At 43.9% G+C, this 15,155-nt stretch overlaps 1 protein-coding gene and 1 pseudogene across 1 annotated transcript in view; both read right to left on the bottom strand.

Moving 5' to 3' along the window:
* Positions 1–1,198: 1,198 nt before the first annotated feature.
* Positions 1,199–9,352, bottom strand: LOC138401132 (phosducin-like protein 3; annotated as a pseudogene).
* Positions 9,353–11,525: 2,173 nt separating this feature from the next.
* The window catches only part of RNF4 (ring finger protein 4), a 35,255-nt gene continuing 31,625 nt past the window's right edge, over positions 11,526–15,155 (bottom strand). Inside the window, exons 5-8 of the mRNA XM_069495872.1 lie at positions 13,604–13,613; positions 12,950–13,109; positions 12,299–12,347; positions 11,526–11,733 (exon numbers count right to left, since the gene is read on the bottom strand). Of these exons, the coding sequence (XP_069351973.1) occupies positions 11,584–11,733; positions 12,299–12,347; positions 12,950–13,109; positions 13,604–13,613 (369 nt within the window). The 3' untranslated portion in view covers positions 11,526–11,583. The remainder of the gene's footprint in view (positions 11,734–12,298; positions 12,348–12,949; positions 13,110–13,603; positions 13,614–15,155) is intronic.

Genomic DNA, 15,155 nt, shown 5'->3' with positions numbered 1-15,155 from the left:
GATCCTCCCACCTCAGCCTCCCAAAGAGCTGAGATTACAGGCATGAGCCACTGTACCCAGCCTGTCCATTTCTTCTAAATAGGATAAATACTAAGATTTTTTCCCCTAAGGATCATTCCTATATTTTTAGTTGAGTTGATAATCTGTTGCTACTTTTATAAAATAAAAATATACAATGTAACTGTAAAGCTTAGTTTGCAATTTTTTTTTAATTTTTAATATTTTGAGACAGGAATCTGGCTACATTACCCAGGTTGGTTTTGAACTCCTGGACTCAAGCAGTTCTCTTAGCCTCTCGAGTAGCTGGGACTATAGGTCCCTGCCACTGCACCCGGCTTCTGCAATCTTCCATCATATAATACATTCACTTTATTTATTTAAAACTCCATATTTGAGCTGGGTGCAGTGGCTAACACCTATAATCCCACAGACTTGGGAGGCTGAGGTGGGAGGATTTCTCGAGGCCAAAATGAGCTGTGACTGCGCCACTGTACTTGTTGCTTGGGCAACACGGTGAGACCTCATCTTTAAAAACATATTTTTTAAAAACCCTCTATATTCATTTTCATATAGTTAAATGTCAAAAAAATAGTGACTACTTTTATGGCTTCCTTAAAATGTAAGTGAGAAAAACAGATATTTGCGATACTAATGGCTGGTTTTAATGGTTTTCCAAGGAAATGTTATTAATATAAAAAGACAGTTCCAAGAAATTTAATAGAATCCCCAGCAATGATTATTTCTGAAATGTGTAAGATTGGGGGTTTTTTTTGGCTTTTTCTTGAGACAGAGTCTCACTCTGTAGCCTGGCCTAGAGTGCCGTGGCATCAGCCTAGCTCGCAGCAACCTCAAACTCTGGGCTCAAGCGATCCTCCTGCCTCAGCCTCCTGAGCAGTTGGGACTACAGGTGCGCACCACCATGCCCAGCTAATTTTTTTTTTTTCTGGTATTTTTAGTTGCCTGGCTAACCTTTTTCTATTTTTAGTAGAGATGGGGGTCTTGATCTTGGTCAGGCTGGTTTCAAACTTGACCTCGAGTGATCCTCCCACCTTGGCCTCCCAGAGTGCTAGGATTACAGGCCTGAGCCACCATACCTGGCCAAATGTGTAAGAGTTGAAACATAATTATAAAAGGCTAACAACCAAAAGGATTCATTCTTGGTTTTTCCTTTTTAAAAAAATCCAGACAATTTGTCACATCAATAAAGTTCCAACATGTCTTCAATGGGTTTCTTAGGGTTTTCTTCCAGGTCTGTCTTAATTCTGCAGACTCAGGCAGTTTCCACCCCAACTCATCTCTTACTAGGTTCATGCCTCCAAACACCAGAGGCCACTAAAGTGAGCCTTGATATCACCTTCAAGGTAAACAACTACTGTGGGCAGATTCCTATCAGGATAATTGGGTATGCAGATTGTTGAAATGGCTTTGGTAAATTTGACATTAGGAAATTTCCTGGAAAGTCCACTGACGTTTTGATTTATCAGGACACACAGGGGAATCCCTTGTTTGTAAAGGTGCAAGATTACCCACAAGTCCTCACTAGCTTAGGTAAATTCTTTAACTTATTCCTTTCCTGAGATTTCCAAAACTTCTCCATATTTATTCTTCAGCTTAATTGCTTTCCACTAAAAAGCAGTTTTTGCTGCCTGAACATTTCAATAGCATGTTCATCCTCCTCGTTAAATCTGTTGCCATTTAAATTAAATTAAATTTTTTAATGAAATTAAATTTTATTTAAATTAAGAGATCCTTCAACTGTTCCAAAGTCGTATTTTCATAGGTTTTCAACACTGATTGGTGAAGGACTTGCTGCTCCTCCTCTTCTGCCTCCTTTTCTAATTCTTTTAGACTTTCCTTTGAGGGCACGATGTTCCTTTTACATAAGATACCATTCCAGCGAGTGTCTGGATTGAGGTCTTGTAGCTCGAGTCCAGTCACTCAAGTCAGTCAGGCTGTAGCTCTCTTCTGTGCACACACGCTGTACCTTCCTATTAGGTTTCTTTTTCTTCTTCTTTTTTTTTTTTTTGAGACCCAATAAAAGACCCTCAGGTCTTGCTCTGTTGCCTGGGCTAGAGTGCAGTGGCATCATCATAGCTCACTGCAACCTCAAACTCCTAGGCTGAAGCAATCCTCCTTCCCGAGACTCCCAAGTAGCTGCAACTACAGGTGTATGCCACCATGCATGGCTAATTTTTCCATTCTTTTTTAGAGATGGGGTCTCGCTCTTGCTCAGGCTGGTCTTGAACTCCTGGCCTCAAGCAATCCTCCTGCCTCAGCTTCCCAAGGTGCTAGAATTGCAGGCATGAGCTACTGTGGCCCACCTGTAGTATTAAGTTTTTAAATCAGGTAGTGTTTTCCAGCTTTGTTCTTTTCAAGAATTTTTAGCTATTGTGGGCTGGGTGTAGTGGCTCATGTCTGTAATCCTAGCACTCTGAGAGGCTGAAGCAGGAGGATTGCTTGAGCTCAGGAGTTTGAAGTTGCAGTGAGCTACAATGATGCCACTGCACTCTAGCGTGCGTGGGTGATGGAGTGAAACCCTGTCCACCCCCCCCACCAAAAAAAAAAGAAAGAAAAGAAAAAAAGGAATTCTTAGCTATCGTGCGTTCTTTAAAATTTTGTATGAATTATAGGACGCATTTTGCTGTTTCTGCATGGAATAACTTTTGGGTCTTGGTATGGATCACACTGATTTTGTATATTGCTTTGTGTGGTGTTGCCATTTTAATATATTCTTCTTATGCATGAACCTGGATGGGATGTCTTTTCATTTATTTAGGTCTTCTTTTCTTTCAACGATGTTTTATTTCTCAGTGTACACATTTTGTACCTCCTTGGTTAAATTTATTCATAAATATTTTATTGATGGTATTGAAAATGGAATTTTTAATTCCATTTTTGGACTGTTTATTGATAGTGTATAGACATATAACTGACTTTTGTTGATTTTGTATCTTGATTTTGCTGAATTCATTTATGAACTCTTAACAGTGTGTATGTGTATTCTTTAGGGTTTTCCATATATAAGATGCCATTTGCAAATGGAGATAGTCCTGCTTTCTTCCAATTTAGATACTGTTTCTTTCTTGCCTAATTCCTTTGGCTAGAACTTTCAGTACTACATTGAGTAGAAGTGGCAAAAGCAAGCATCCTTGTCTTGTTCTCATCTTAGGTGAAAAGCTTTATTTTTACCATTTAATATAATCATGATACCTGTGGGCTTTTTATACATGGTCTGTATTACGTTGAAGTAGTTTCTTTCTACTCTTAGATTTTTTCAAGTCATGATTTAGTGTTGAATTTTGTCAAAAGCTTTTTCTCTATTGAGATGATCTTTTTCCCCCTTCATCCCATTACAATGATATTACAATGATTTTTGTACATTGAGTCACCTTTGCATTCTTGGGGGAAAACCATCTTGGTCATGGTGTATATTCCTTTCAACATGGTGCTGAATTGTTTGCTAGCATTTTGCTGATTTCTGCATCTATATTCACAAAACATATTCTGCAGTTTTCTTTCCTTATACTGTCTTTATGTGGCTTCAGTTTCAAGGTACTTCTAACACCATAGAATGAGTTAGGAAGTTTTCCCTCCTCTTTATTTTTAGGAGCTTGTTAATTCTTTTTAACATGTGTGATAGAATCCACTGGTGAGGCCGCCTGGTTGTGGGAGGTTTTTGGCTGTTTCAATCTTACTTGTTACAGATCTATTCAGATTTTCTATTTCTTTGTTAGTTTTAGTAGTTTGTTTCTAGAAATTCATCCATTTCATCTACATCTTCCAATTTGTTCATGTACAGGTATTCATAGTAGTGTCTGATACTTGGGTTTTTTTTGTTTTTGAGAGTCTTGCTCTGTCTCCTGGGCTGGAGTGCAATGGCGTCAGCCTAGCTCAGTGCAACCTCAAACTCCTGGGCTCTTGCAATCCTCCTGCCTCAGCCTCCTGAGTAGCTGGGACTACAGGTGCACACCTCCTGTTCTCAGCGATTCTCCTGTTTTGGTCTCCCAAAGTGCTAGGATTACAGGTGTGAGCCACCACGCCAGGCCTCTTTTTTGTTTCTTAAGTTATACAATTAGGTTATTGATTTGAGATGTGTTAATGTTTATAGCTATACATATCTCCCTGATCAGTGCTTTCATTCCATCCCATAAGTTTTAACATGTTGTCTTTTTATTTTCACTTTTCTCAAGTTATTCTCCAATTTCTCTTGATACCTTCTTTGGCCCACTGGCTGTATGTTTTAATTTCCACACATTTGTGAGCTGTCCAGTATGTTCAGACCTTGCAGCCCAGTAATTCACCTCTTAAGTATATGGCCATCAGGTGTATGAGCAAAATTGCACCAAAAGTGAAATCCAGAATGTTCATTTCTGGCTATTAATAGCCCCCAAATTTAAATTACTGAAATTATTGATAAATTGGAGTGTAGTCATCTAATAAAACACTATACATCAGCCAGTGGGTGGTTGCTCATGCCTGTAAACATAGCACTCTGGGAGGCTGAGATGAGAGGATTGCTTAAGCTCAGGAGTTAGAGACCAGCCTGAGCAAGAACAAGACCCCATCTCTACCAAAAATAGAACAAAATTAGCTGAGTGCAGTGTTGTGCACCTGTAGTCCTAGCTACTTGGAGGCTGAGGCAGGAGGATCGCTTGAGTTCAGAAGTTTGAGGTTGCAGTGAGCTATGATGACACCACTGCACTCTACCCGGGTCAAGAGAAACTTAGTCTCAAAAAAAAAAATCCAAAAAATACCCCCCAAACCAAAAGCACTATACATCAGGGAACATGAATAAACTATACAACATGAATGAATGAATCTGACAAACATAATACAGTAGTTCCCTCACCCCCACTTTTCCACAGTTTTGCTTTTTGACATTTCAGCTACCTATGGCAGAATATTTCAAGAGACCACATTCTACTTTTACTACAGTAAATTGTTATAATTGTTTTATTATCATTGTTAAATCTCTTACTATGCCTAATTTGTAAATTAAATTTTGTCATATTCATGTATAGGAAAAAATACTATATATAGAATTTGGTACTATCCAAGGTTCCAGGCATGTGTGGGCCTTGGAATCTATTCCCCAATATATACTGAATAACTTCATCTATTTAGAGTTTGTAGAACAGGCCAAACTAAATTATGTGATTAGGGTTGTATGTTTAGGTACTTAAACCTATAGGCAAGAGAGTGATTTCCATATAAGTCAGAATAGTGATTACATTTGGGGAGAATGGAGAGCGTGCTGACTGGGAGGACAAGGGGGGTGCTTCCTAGGTGTCATCCATATCCTATTTCTTGTTACAGTTGGTTATTTCATGAACATTGGTTTTGTGGTAATTCACTGAGCTGTACATTTGAGATAATCCAGTGAAGTGTGCCTTTTTTGTGCTCTATTTCATAATATAAAAGATAAGCAAAAGTACATCCTTTAGAGAGTAACCTACCTTCAATCCAGGTCTCAGAATTTTCAGCGTACCAAGCCACATGGGTTCAGTGTAAGGAAAAATTCATGAAACACACACAGAAGCAAATCATCATGAGTGTTGACAGCAGGGACAAAAAAATGTGAAATTAGACCCACAAAGACTTTGGATACTGGAATTAACACATACGGAATATAAAATCGACAAATCTTTGATAAGACTGATTTTTAACAAGGGAAGGAGAAACAATATTAATGAAGAAAAGATGCTTCAAAAATTAGCTTTTAAGGCCAAGCTTGGTGGCTGACACCTGTAATCCTAGCACTCTGGGAGGCCGAGGCAGGAGGATCACTTGAGCTCAGGAGTTCGAGACCAGCCTGAGCAAGAGCGAGACCCCGTCTCTACTAAACATAGAAAAAAATAGCCGAGCATGGTGGATGTGCATGTAGTCCCAGCTACTCAGGGGGATAAGGCAGGAGGATCCCTTGAGCCCAAGAGTTTGAGGTTGCTGTGAGCTAGGCTAATGCCATGGCACTCCAGCTTGGGTGACAGAGTAAGACTCTGTCTAAGGAAAAAAAAAAAATTAGCTTTTAAGTGGGTATTTTGACCTTTAGGGCCAAAAATTTATAAAGATTAAATGTATAAATTCTCAGAAACCTGTAACTTACCAAAACAGCTCACATTTTATTGCTGAGTTCTACTAAGAAACAAATAATTCGAATTCAGGGTATGGAAAGAACACTCCTTAGTCTCACTTTAAGGAACTGGCCTTACTTTGAAACCAAAACTTGGCAAAGACAGTATAAGAAAATTATAATTCATTAACAACACGTGAGCATGGATTTGAAAAAAAAAAAATGCTTAAACCAAATATTGGCAAAACAAATTAAGAAATTTATAGAAAGATAAAGTATAAGTAAGGTGGATTGATCTAAGAAATGAAAATGTAGTATGCATTAACAGAAAACCAAATAGTCAAGTGATGTATAATGACATTCTGGTCAATGACAAACTGCATATACAACGGTAGTCCCGTAAGATTATAATGGAGCTGAAAAAATCCTATTGCCTAGTGACACAGCTGTCATAACTTAGCACATTATTCACATGTGGTGATGCTGGTGTAAACAAAGCTACTGCTTTGCCAACTGTATAAAAGTATAACAGATACAATTATGTACAGGACACTTAATACTTGATGATAAATGACTGTTATTGGCTTATGTACTTACTATGCTTTTTATTGTTATGTTAGAGCGTAGTCCTTCTATTATTTAAAAAAAAAAAGTCAACTTTTTTGGGAGGTCCTTCAGGTGGTATTCCAGAAAGCACTGTTCTCATGGAGGATGGCTCCATGTGTTACTGCCTTTGAAGACCTTCCAGTAGGACAAGATGTGGAGGTGGAAGACAGCGGTGAGCCCAACCCTGTGTAGGCCTAGGCTAATGTGTATGTTTGCGTCCTCATTTTTAATAAAAATGTGTTTTAAAAAAGACAAAAAGCTTATAGAATAAAGATATAAAGAAAAAAAAGCTAAGTATTGAGTCAAACATTTTTTTTTTTTTTTTTTTTTTTTTGTTGAGACAGAGTCTCACTTTGTTGCCCAGGCTAGAGTGAGTGCCGTGGCGTCAGCTTAGCTCACAGCAACCTCAAACTCCTGGGCTCAAGCGATCCTACTGCCTCAGCCTCCCAAGTAGCTGGGACTACAGGCATGCGCCACTATGCCCGGCTAATTTTTTCTATATAGATTTTTTTTTAGGTGTCCATATAATGTCTTTCTATTTTTAGTAGAGACGGGGTCTCGCTCAGGCTGGTCTCGAACTCCTGACCTTGAGCAATCCACCCGCCTCGGCCTCCCAGAGTGCTAGGATTACAGGCGTGAGCCACCGCGCCCGGCCTTGAGTCAAACATTTTTTAAAAATTAAAAAGCTTATACAGTTATAGTAACACTAAGCTAATTTATTATTGAAGAAAGAAAAATTTTAGAAAATAAATTTAGTGTAGCCTAAGTATACAATGTTTATAAAAGCTATAGTACAGTAGTGTGCTAGGCCTTCACATTGACTCACGATTCACTCACTCGCTCACTCACCTGGAGCAACTTCCAGTCCTACAAGCTGCATTCATGGCAAATGCCTTATACAGACGGTACGTACCATTTTTTTGCTGTACGCCTTATTATTACTGTACCTTCTCTGTTCAGATACACAAATATCCCTGTATTACAATTGCCTACAATGTTCAGTATAGTAATATGTTGTACAGGTTTGTAGTTTAGGAGCAATAGGCCCTACACGCCATACAGCCCAGGTGTATTAACAGGCCATACCATCTAGGTTTATATAATTATACTCCGACATGCATATAGCAACGAAATCGTCTAACAACACATTTCTCAGAACACATCCCGATAGTTAAGCGATACATGACTGTAATGTAATACATTACTTGGATTTTTTTTTTTTTTTTGTATAGATGTGGTCTTACTATGTTGCCTAGGGTGGTCTCAAACTCTTAGCCTTAAGGGATCTTCCCTCCCAAAGTGCTGGAGTTACAGGCATGAGCCACTGCACCCAGCCTGCTTTTAACTGATTAAAGGGGAAAAAGCCCATGTTTCAATGGAAGCAGAAAAAGAACTAATAAGATCAGACATTCATTTGTGATAAAAAAAAAAAAAACAAACAAACCCAGAAACTACTTCATGGTTGGAAAAGGAACCTCCCTTACCTGCTAGTTATCTAACAAGAACCTACAAGCAAACGTTTCTTGATGAAACAATGAAAACACAGAGGTGTCCCCCAACACCATTTGTGTTTAATAATAATGTATTGGAGGTATTAGGAAGATCAGTAAGAAAAAGAAAGGCCCAAGAATTAAAAAATGAAGAACACTGCAGATGATGTAGGTGTCAACGTAGGCAGTTCAAGAGTCCAGATTAAAGATTTGGCAAGGATGCTGGATACATAATGTGCAGAAATCAATAGTTTCTATATTACAGTAGAAATTGTAGTTATGATGGACACTGAAAACTTCAAAAGTAACCTAGTAATCCCCTTTTGCAGCCAGCCTTGGGAGCTCCCTCCTGTCCAGCACCAGATCCACTTAGTTTGTGCTGGGCCCTGGGTAGCCATCCACAGTGTCTGGCTCATCATCACCCTCAGGTACCATGGAGGCCTGCAGACCCTATCATATGCCTGCAAGACGGAAGTCCCTCTCAGCACCTTTCACAGGCCTGTGCCTGGGGTGTCTCTTTCCTAGAGAACTTCCTGGACCTTGAGGATGGCAGCTCTGCATCCCTTCCTCAGGGAAACATTCCTGGACAGGTTAAACTTCCTACTGTAGGCTCTCCTGGATTCCTGTTGCCAGTTTAGATTTCCTATTGGCCCAGGGGACTGTCTCTTCAGTCAACATGCTCCAGGAGCGGGGCAACATAGCTGAGTGTCTAAATACCCACCAGAGCCAAGTGCAGTGCCAGGAGCATGGTAAGCAAACTATCTCCATTAGAAGGAGCCCCAGGCACCTAGCACATTAGCTGCTTCGGTCCCTGGGGACTGGTGGGCAGGCATAGAGAGAGGCAGGGAGGCAAAGGAAGAGCTCTGCCATTGCCAAGTACCTGCCCACCCACAGCAACAACTGACATGTCCGTGTGCTCCAGGGGCCTTGGCTCCCACTTGGAGCGCAAGGTCTGTGTCTGGGTGGCCAGGGGTGGGGTGGGGCACTGCACTGCAAGATTCCCAGGGCAATCTCAATCCACACTGCTCGCTGCAGCCTCCTGGTACCTGTGCACAGCTGGCCAAACAGAGTACACAGCCCCTCAGCCAACCTCACCTCTCAGAGTGGACTCTGTTCTCTTAGAGATTCCAGGGCCTGGATTGTGGTCCTGCTCCACAATGGCCTGGACATGCTGGCTTCTGGGCATGTAGCTTTCCTGAACACACACACCGAATAGTACACTTGAGCGTGAGGCAGATGAGAACCACACACCTCAGCAACGGGGGAGTTGGGAATTGATTCTGATGCCAAAGAGCAAATGAATGCATGAAAAAGATATTTTGTTCAAATTAATGGTTTTATTTCCATCTTTAACACTAGCAGATGAGTCCAAAACAGACTGATGTCCATGGATATAGTTTAAATGTAACAAAGAAAGAGCTGAACTATGTACATTGAGAAAAAGAAGGGATTTTTTCATACCAATCTTTTCCTAGTTTGCAGTTTCTGAACAGTAGAAACTTAATCACATGTTTTACCAATTTAATTTAGGATGAAGTAATACAAGTTTTATGAACAACCACTTAAGTTGTCTTTAAGGATAAAATTTCAAGAAACCTGGAAACGGGTATTACCATGCTTATTAGTGGACTGCATGGTCACCTTGACTCCTGAAGTCTGGGCATCATTAGAGTGGAACAAGAGCATTTCCATGAAGCCCAGAGGAACTTAATGGTAATGATGTCCAAGTGGAGGGCAGACACATTACACATCACAATGATGAGCGCTAACACTCCTGCCCTCTTCGATTCCAAGTAGAAAATTATTACTTTCATTCAAACTAATTGGAAGGGAGCCAAACAGTTAAAAGTCAGAATGAAGAATAAAACTATTTTCTTTTCACATAAAGAAGGGACACTCCCTCAGCCCCATTTAAAGTGAATTCTGTGCTGAGTCCCTGCTCCTTCAGAAGGGTAAACTGAAGGTCAGTTATTGCTAGCAAAGCCAGAAGTGGCCCCTTTCCCACTTTGAAGATGTTTCAGACGAAAAGGCTGTTGGTTTGGCTTGAAGCCCTGTGAGGAAGGAGTGTGGAGGTGGAGGCAGGCTGGTGCTGCAAGGCCTCTCCTCTATCAGCCACCCCCATGCCCTGTGCTGTTAGGGGCAGCTTGGGCCACTTTGCTGCCTCTGGGAGAACTTGAGGCTTCCACACACTTGTGGAGTGGAGCAGAGGTTGTTATCTGGGCCCCTTGGGGAGGATAAGTCATCCAAAACCTATGGAGCAGTCAAAAGCCCAAAGGATAAAGCCCAGCTGGGCAGAAGAGCAGCTTCTGAAACAAATGCCAATGGGTGGGTGGATGAAAAAGCCACGTCAGTACCAAGTCTGGTGGGCCAAGTTCTTTGAAACATAGGGCAACAGAGACTTGGGCGAAAGCATGGAAATGAGCGCCTGATAAGGCCACGACTACTGCTACCACCTCCCAGTGTCTACGCCAGGGCAGACATCAGGCAGTGGGAAGTGAGGAGCTGAGGACTAGAGGGCACGTGGCGAACACAGGGTGGATTTATCAGAACAGAGAGCGGACACTCAAATACGTGCCTGTCCTATTTACCTTGCACGTCCTGTGCCAGGTGAAGGACACTGGGGCATGGGTAAGGTTCCTGAGAACAGTTGGTGAACAGAGATGGGGTGGGATGGGCACTGCTCCACAGGTGACATTAGGCCTCCGAGGGTGACACTAACAGTGCTACATCTCCTGGGCTGCTGAGAAGTAGGTAAAGAATGGGCTTATTGCACTTTTTCGTTCTTAGGGAACAGGGGCTTGCCCTGCAGAGGTTCTCTTGATTTGCAGAAATCTCTGCATATCAATGATAAGGTGCAGGCAGAATCATGGGTGACCTCTGACTCTCAAGGGAAGAAGAAAAAGTCCAGTGGTTGGTCTTTCCAGGGCCTCTGGGGGCCACTCTTGCACCTGGGATCCTCGAGCTGGGTGGACCGTGTCTGGCTTGGTCAATGTGTGGCAGGCACACTGGTCGACTGGCAGACGCGTGGGATGAAAGGTGGCGTGCTGGGAGAGCTGGGGCAAACTTTCCAAATAGGGAAAACTTCTTGGCAAACGTGCAGGTTCCGGAAACAGAATGGAACCACAATTCTCTAGTCCAACGTGCCTGACTCCCTTTCTCCTACTCTGGAATCAGACCACCCCAGGAACAGGAATGTAGAGCCTGGCCTGGGACAGCCCTGGGTCCAGCTCCACAGCATCAAATTGGAGAAACAAAAGGATCTAAGAGGGGGCTGGAAACAAAAGAGCAGTTTACACATCAGATGTTGGTTTGGAAATAGTCTTTTTGAGCTCAGGAAAATGGAGGCAGATACCATACGGAGAACCCAGCCAGGCTGTCTGTCTGTCCATCCGTCTCTCCTGAGCAGCTCTAAACACTTCATATATAAATGGGGTGGTACCGTTTGTGGTTGATCTTTTTCCTACAAGTTGGACAAGTGTTAGCATTCTTAAGGGAATCACGGAGGCACTGGCTACAGAAGACATGGCCACATTCTGTAGAAACAATGAGACGTCCATTCTGCACAATCTAGAAGACATTGAAAGGAACAGCCTTCAAGTTTGCCCTTGTCCAAGAGCAGCAGTAGTCCCCACAGAATCCTACCCCTGCCCATCCCTAAGAGGACCAATGAGAGGGAAGGAGGGGCCAGGACGGCAGCAGGAAAAGCAGGGAGATGGTCTGGAGAACTAAGGATACCTGCTGTGCAGTCTCAATAAGACAAGTATGGGTGGTCTCTGCTAAATGGACAGCAAGAGGCAGGAGTTATAGTCCCCCAGTGGTGGCAGCTCAAGAGGGTTATAAGGGGCCCCAATAAATGTTAGTATCTTTTGGTTAGGGCTAGGACAGGGGACACAAAAAAACTGATGCATTGGCATCAGGAAGCGCAGGGCATATAGGGGCTCAAGTTGAGGGCTGCAGGGCCCAAGGAGAAACTGGCACATTCTCCCTCCACACAGAGATATACAACAATCCATGGCCTGGATGACTGCAGGCAAGTGTGTTAAATCCCACCTAAGGAGAAGATCTTATCTAATTCTTTCACTCAATCAGTTTAGGAACCAAAAGTAGGGAAGATACAGCTTAGTTTACTTACCTCTGAGTATCCGTCCATGCAGATCGGACAACTGACAGTACCAGATGGCCTAAGATCACAGTGCTTCACATCAGTTTCTCAGTAAACTCAAACATTCAATTGCACCCTATAAGTGGCCTTAGTACAAGCAGCCTGTATCCCCTACAAGAGTCCCTCCCCCCTGGCCGCCTCTGACTCTGCCTTAGCACTGACATCCAAGAGACTTTCAGGAAAGCTGACTGCCCCAAGGGGGTGTGGTGGGTGACCGAAAGAAAGGGGAGAAGAGAGACTGGATCAAAGGGCAGACAACCCAAGTCACCCTGCCCTCCCCCACCCCCCAGCCTCTGCTCACGCAGAGAGCCCCTCCTCTAGAATCCCAGTCTGGGGCGAGGGATGTGACTGCCACCCCTCAAGCATTCCTGCTGCAGGAGGCTGGGGGCACCAGGCCTGTTCACACCTGCCCCGTCAGTGCCTGGCACACCCTGGTCGCTGTGGGAATAGCTAAGCCCAGCTATGGATCCAGTTCCAAGCACATCCAACTACCCGGCAGATGCCTGGCTAAGCCTCCCTAGAGCCAAGGACTCACAGATTTGCTGAAAAGTACAGTATTTCTATACCCTGGCCTTCCACCCCAAGCATGGTAGCAATAGACCAGGGGACAAATGGTGGTACCTCACTCCTGTAGCACCTTCATCCCTGGCATTTCTAGGAGTGTGGGTGGTCACATACACGTCTCTGTCCCTGGACAGTTCCTCATCGTCACTGCTCACCACACAGCTGTCAGCATGGTCCTGGCGCAGCCTCCTAGCATTCCTCCTTGGCCTTCTTCTTTCTAAGGTGAGAGTCACATTTTCACATTGGAGGGTCCTACTCTCACCATCTTCACCACTCCACCCTGATCCCTCTAAAAACCCTCCTCCTTCCCTGCCTGGGATGCCCAGAGAGAAACTGCTGCTATATCCAGCTACACCCCAAAAGAGGTCCTGCCCACGATCTTGCCCAAAGCCACTGTTTTGTCTTCCCAGGAGACACCCCTCCACCCCTACTGGAAGCTGGTGCCCGAGCCGCAGAGCAGTCTAAAGCTGTCAGCCTTCTCAAAATCCAGCAGGTCCCAAGGCAGGACTTTAGCTCAGTGCTCAGCGACAGGGGTGAAGGTTCTTCAGCAGGTGCAAAGGGACTGATCGTGTAGGTCTGACCTCCAGATCGTTTTCCTGCCGGTAGTTCTCTGACCCCTCGGGACGGTTTGGCAAGGCCTGCAGCACCGTGGCCCTCACTCATGCCAGTTCTGTCTTCAAACCCAGTGAAAAAAGAGATGAAATCACTCACCATCAACAATCTTTTAAAGAGAAGAAAAACAAGAGAGAAAGAAGCAATCAGTTTGATTCAGGTGATAAAATGGAAGCACTTGTTTTTAGTGTGTGCTAGCCTCTGCAGAATCTTCTGGTGAGAAGCAGAGTCCCCAGCCCCCCCTCACCAACCCACAGAGGATCTGTGCGCCTCTCCAAAGCAATCACTGCACCACTCCTAGGTCAACCTCCCTTCCAGCAGCTGCTGTGCTGTGTCCCGTCCCACCAGGTGTTTAGTGGAGTCTCTTGGAGCACAGGCATAGCCACCTATGTACTGGCTGCATGACCTGGGAAGGTTCCTTATTGTCTGGAAGCTGCAGCTTCCTATTCTGAAAAATAGAGGCACCAGTGCCTTACTGCACCATTGTGAGGACTGAGTAAGACAACAAACACGCAGCACAGCACCAGGGCCATGGTGCTCAATAAATGCTGCCCGTGACCATTCCCACATGCTCTCCTTGTGCTGCCATGGCCGATGTAGGCCACTGCCAGAGACAGAGCCTTTACTTGGAGGAGGGTTTTCAGTGCTTAATACATTATTTAAAATAATTAACTAAAAAAATAAAAATAAAAAAAAAAATAAAAGCAGGCTGCCATGCACGGACCAATGAGTATGACACACACCAAGGATGGAAATCAATTCAATTCTGTGTTCTTGATGCCTACAAAAAAGTTATTGAGAACGTGACAAGCCCCTTGCCGGATGGCTCAGAATTTAAATTTAGACAATTTCTGCTACAACAGTTTCAAACCTGGTCACTTCCTCCACCTTCTGGCCAAGTTGAATACTCTTACCTGTCTAAGGGGTGGCCAGTGGCACAGCCTTTCCCTCTTGCTCGGTGTGTATGAGAACTGCTTCAGGAAAGCTCCCACCACTAACACCTGCAGCCCACACTTCAGCTGCCCCTTTTGGTGGGAGGGCATGGGGCTGCCCCTTTGCAACAGTGTCCTACCCTGTGGTGACTCTATTCTGACTCCCTTGTAGCAGAGATTCTAGATGTGAACTAAGTTCCCTCAATTAGGCGTGTTCATGCCACTGGCAACGCCAGAAGGGTAGAGGCCAATTTCAGCTGCGGTAGGCATTACTGTCGGCCAGCACTGCTAGCGTTATCAAGAAGCAGTTCCAGGCCAGGCGCGGTGGCTCACGCCTGTAATCCTAGCACTCTGGGAGGCCGAGGCGGGTGGATCGCTCGAGGTCAGGAGTTCGAGACCAGCCTGAGCAAGAGCGAGACCCCCGTCTCTACTAAACATAGAAAGAAATTATCTGGCCAACTAAAATATAGATATAGAAAAAATTAGCCGGGCATGGTGGCGCATGCCTGTAGTCCCAGCTACTCAGGAGGCTGAGGCAGTAGGATCGCTTGAGCCCAGGAGTTTGAGGTTGCTTGTGAGCTAGGCTGACGCCACGGCACTCACTCTAGCCCGGGCAACAGAGTGAGACTCTGTCTCAAAAAAAAAAAAAAAAAAAAAAAAGAAGCAGTTCCAGGCAGAGGCTGCCAATGTCTTAAGCCCAGGCCTCTCTCCTCCCTACA

The sequence above is a fragment of the Eulemur rufifrons genome, chromosome 20, assembly GCF_041146395.1.
Source record: "Eulemur rufifrons isolate Redbay chromosome 20, OSU_ERuf_1, whole genome shotgun sequence".
Taxonomy (NCBI): domain Eukaryota; kingdom Metazoa; phylum Chordata; class Mammalia; order Primates; family Lemuridae; genus Eulemur; species Eulemur rufifrons.
The sequence above is the reverse complement of the archived record's forward strand: the minus strand, read 5'-3'. Positions and strand labels throughout refer to the sequence as shown.